The sequence below is a fragment of the Colobus angolensis genome, unplaced genomic scaffold (genome assembly GCF_000951035.1).
Source record: "Colobus angolensis palliatus isolate OR3802 unplaced genomic scaffold, Cang.pa_1.0 Scaffold118, whole genome shotgun sequence".
Classification (NCBI taxonomy): domain Eukaryota; kingdom Metazoa; phylum Chordata; class Mammalia; order Primates; family Cercopithecidae; genus Colobus; species Colobus angolensis.
Genome location: NW_012112919.1, coordinates 6,929,580 through 6,933,601, shown reverse-complemented (window position 1 = coordinate 6,933,601; position 4,022 = coordinate 6,929,580). Strand labels below are relative to the sequence as shown.

General features: G+C 50.4%; 1 protein-coding gene across 1 annotated transcript in view; it reads right to left on the bottom strand.

Annotated features, from left to right (window-relative positions):
- Positions 1 to 2,357: 2,357 nt before the first annotated feature.
- Positions 2,358 to 4,022, bottom strand: part of VAMP8 (vesicle-associated membrane protein 8) — a 5,220-nt gene continuing 3,555 nt past the window's right edge. Inside the window, exon 3 of the mRNA XM_011963997.1 lies at positions 2,358 to 2,813. Coding sequence (XP_011819387.1) covers positions 2,673 to 2,813 — 141 coding nt within the window. The 3' untranslated portion in view covers positions 2,358 to 2,672. The remainder of the gene's footprint in view (positions 2,814 to 4,022) is intronic.

The window sequence follows — 4,022 nt, the reverse complement described above, 5'->3', positions numbered from 1 at the left end:
AGAGGGCGGGGGGCGCGCCTTCCGCGAGCGGCGACCGAAACTGAGTCAAATCGAAAGCGATGGGCCACAGCGACCCGGGTCCGTAGAGTCGCCTCCTCCCGGGCCCCAGGAGCCTGAATTCGGATGACACCTCAGCCTGGTGAACGGCCACACCTCGGGGGCCACACCTGATCTCCACACCTTGGGGCCTCACTGTGGGATGGGCACAGTGGAGTAAGCCCTGGAGTCTCCTAGGTTGGGTTTAGCTGAAGAGGCATCATTCATTCACTCAACAAACACCCTATGAGTGTCACGGTCAGGCACCACGCTAGGTCCTGGAGACGCCATGAACAAGCCAGGTAGGGTCTTTGTCACCTTGGTGAGTGCATCTCACCCAGAACCAAAAACAGGCCCCCCCAAAGTTTTGAAACTAAAGACAAGTGGTGATTGCACAATATTCTGAATACATGTCATTGATTTGTGCACTTTAAAATAATAAACTGTATGTTATGTGACTTTCACCTCTATTCAAAAAGAAAGCAGCCCCACATGGGCAAAGTACTAGCTCTAGCCTTTCTGTATGTCTCTCCTCACCATGAGGGCAAGTACAGCTCTGTGCTGGCGTGCACCTGCTCCTCAGTCAGAGGATGGGGGAGGGTGGTGTGTCTGCTACCACTTCAGAGCCTTCTTGAGCCGAATCTACCCATCCTCTCCTCTCACTGCTGCAGAGAAACCACCAGCTACCTGTTCTCCACTACTCCAAGCTGCCTCCGACATCTTAAAATAAGGTCCCTCTTTTATTTTTTTTTAAGAGAGAGAGACAAGGGCTCACTATGTTGACCAGGCTGGTCTCGAACTCCTGGCCTCAAGCAGTTCTTCTGCCTCAGGCTTCCAAAGTGTTGGGATTACAAGTGTGAGCCACTGGGCCTAGTCCCTCAAATAAGGTCTCTCTTGACCAACAGAGTTGAAAGTTTCCCTCTCTGGGGCTAAGCCTCTGTGAATACAGAAGTCCCAGACCAAGAGGTTTTCACAGACCCTCACCCCCACCTTGGACAGCCTGGGTCCCAAGGCAGAAGCTTCACTTCAGTTCTTTACACCTTGAATCCAGGAGAGAAAGGATTAATATATGTAGCAAAGACTACCCCAAGGCCGGGCATGGTGGCTCCCAGTTGTAATTCCAGCACTCTGGGAGGCCAAGGCAGTAGGATTGCTTGAGCCCAGGTGTTTGAGACCAGCCTGGGCAACATAGTGAGACCATGTCTCTACTAAAAATACAAAAATTAGCCAGGTGTGGTAGCACACACCTGTGGTCCCAGCTACAAGGGAGGCTGAAGCAGGAAGATCTCTAAAGCCCAGGAGGTGGAGGTTACAGTGAGCCATGATCACACCACTGCACTCCAACCTGGGCAACAGAGTAAGATCCTATCTCTGAAAAAATAAAAATAAAAATCTTATAAGGGTCTTTTCTGACCTTTCCTCCTCCCTGCCCAAATTTCAGAGCATGATTCTTCCAGAGCCTGACTTGCCAATCTAGTCCCAAATCCTGACTCTCAACCCTTCCCCTTCCTCCTGACAACAGGTTGTTTCCAATGCTGGAAAACCTGTAGAGGAAACAGGAACAGAGATAGCAAGAACCCTCCCTGCAAACCAAGGCAGACTGAGCACTGGAAAAAGTAACAGTGATGGTGGAACCTGGTAGGGAGGAGGGGGGCCTGAAGACAGAAAGGCTCATTGTGCACGAAGGGGAAGGAGAGCCATTGGCCCTGTCCTGTCACACTGACTGACTATGCCCAGCCATGGGATGCCGAGGAGAGATGCTTGCCCCCCTGGGATAACTGAGACCCAGAGGCCTTGCTAAGTCCCAGAAGACAAGGACAGAGAAAAGACAAACAGAACATGCAGAAGTACAAGGAAAGGAATAGCAGTCCATTTCCTCCACCCCTCGACTCTAGACTACACAGTCGTTGAAGAGAGATGGCTCTGGTGGAAGAGGCAGGAGGCCTTCAAGCAGCTCTTAAACACCCTGTCCGGGTAGGCTTCATGCCTCAGATAACAATCCCAGAAGAAGAGTACTACAGGGCCATGGCAGGACCCAATGGGAACACTTAAAAATCTTGCATACCACCCCAAAATGCTATAAAGGTTTTGAATTTTCCATATGCCAAGACTCCCAGAAAATTCTTGTTCTTGAGACCTGTGACAATGAATGGAACCGGGAGGAATAAAGAAAGACATCTTTCTTCTCCAAACATATACTCTTTGCCCTTCAAACCACTTGGACCTCAAATGAGAGAATTTCAGCCAGAAGGTATCCTTGGGAAGAAAAGAAATAGAAAAGCCAAAGGCAAAATGGGAAGAGAGAAAGTGACTCACACATATAGGGATACTGAAAGGTCTTTATTGCCCACTGGCCACCAGCAGTTTCCCAGCCACATGCTGGGCCCTCTAGGTCTCTCCAGCCCACTCTAAGGACCCATGAAATGCATCCACAGTCCAGCTCTCTTTTTTCTGTCCTTCTGGGGGACCAAGTTACCCTCTAGGGCATACAACAAGGCAGCAGGGCCTCGGGGAGAGGGGTAGGAGGACCGAGCAGCATAATCTGTAGAGGAGGACAGGAAAGGAGACCCTCTTGGCACCCATTTACAGAGGGTTGTTCCTGACAAGAAGGGCAGGTGGGAGAGGTTCCCTATTACTTAAGAGAAGGCACCAGTGGCAAAGAGCACAATGAAGAGAATGATGATAAAAACAATCACGCAGATAAGGACAATCATCTTCACATTCTTCCACCAGAATTTCCGAGCCACCTTCTGCGATGTCGTCTTGAAGTGCTCAGACTGTTGGGGAAAAGGCAGAGTGAGTGACCCAGTGGATCCTCCCACTGGAACAACAGTATAAGTACAAGTGCAACCCACAGGCCAAAGTTTTTTGTTTTTGTTTTTTTGAGATGGAGTCTTGCTCTGTCGCCCAGGCAATGGCTCGATCTTGGCTCACTGCAGCCTCCACCTCGTGGGTTCAAGTGATTCTCCTGCCTCAGCCTCCTGACTAGCTGGGATTACACCACCACACCCAGCTAACTTTTGTATTTTTAGTAGAGACGAGATTTCACCATGTTGGCCAGGCTGATCTTGAATTCCTGACCTCAAGTAATCCGCCCTCCTGGGGTGGGATTACAGGTGTGAGCCACTGTGCCCGGCCTACAAGCCAGATATCTGTTTGTTTGTTTGTTTGTTTGTTTTTGTTTTCTTGAGACAGAGTTTCACTCTGCTGCCCAGGCTGGAATGCAGTGGCGCAATCTCAGTGTACTGCAACCTCCACCTTCCGGGTTCAAGCGATTCTCCTGCCTCAGCCTCCTGAGTAGCTGGGATTACAGGCGTGCACCACCATGTCCAGCTAATTTTTGTATCTTTAGTAGAGATGGGGTTTCACCATGTTGGCCAGGCTGATCTTGAACTCTTGACCTCAGGTGATCCACCTGTTTTGGCCTCCCAAAGTGCTGGGATTACAGGCATGAGCCACGGCACCCGGCCTTGTTTGTTGGTTTTTTGAGACAGGGTCTAGCTCTGCCACCCAGGCTGAAGTGCAGTGGCACAATCTTGGCTTACTGTAGCCTCCATCTCCAGGGCTCAAGCAATCCTCCCACTTCAGCCTCCCTAGTGCTGGGATTATAGGCACATGCCACCATGCCCAGCTCAAGCCATACATCTTAATACTGACACTGTAAGCTGAGGTAGCAAACTGCTAAATAAAATATGCTCTGGCCGGGCACGGTGGCTCACACCTATAATCCCAGCACTTTGGGAGGCTGAGGCAGATGGATCTCCTGAGGTCAGGAGTTCATGACCAGCCTGGCCAACATTGTGAAACCCCCTCTCTACTAAAAATACAAAAAAATTAGCCAGGCATAGTGGTGGGTGCTTGTAATCCCAGCTACTTGGGAGGCTGAAGCAGGAGGATCACTTGAACCTGGGAGGCGGAGGTTGCAGTGAGCCGAGATCGCACCAATGCACTCCAGCCTGGGTAACAGAGCGAGACTCCATCTCAAA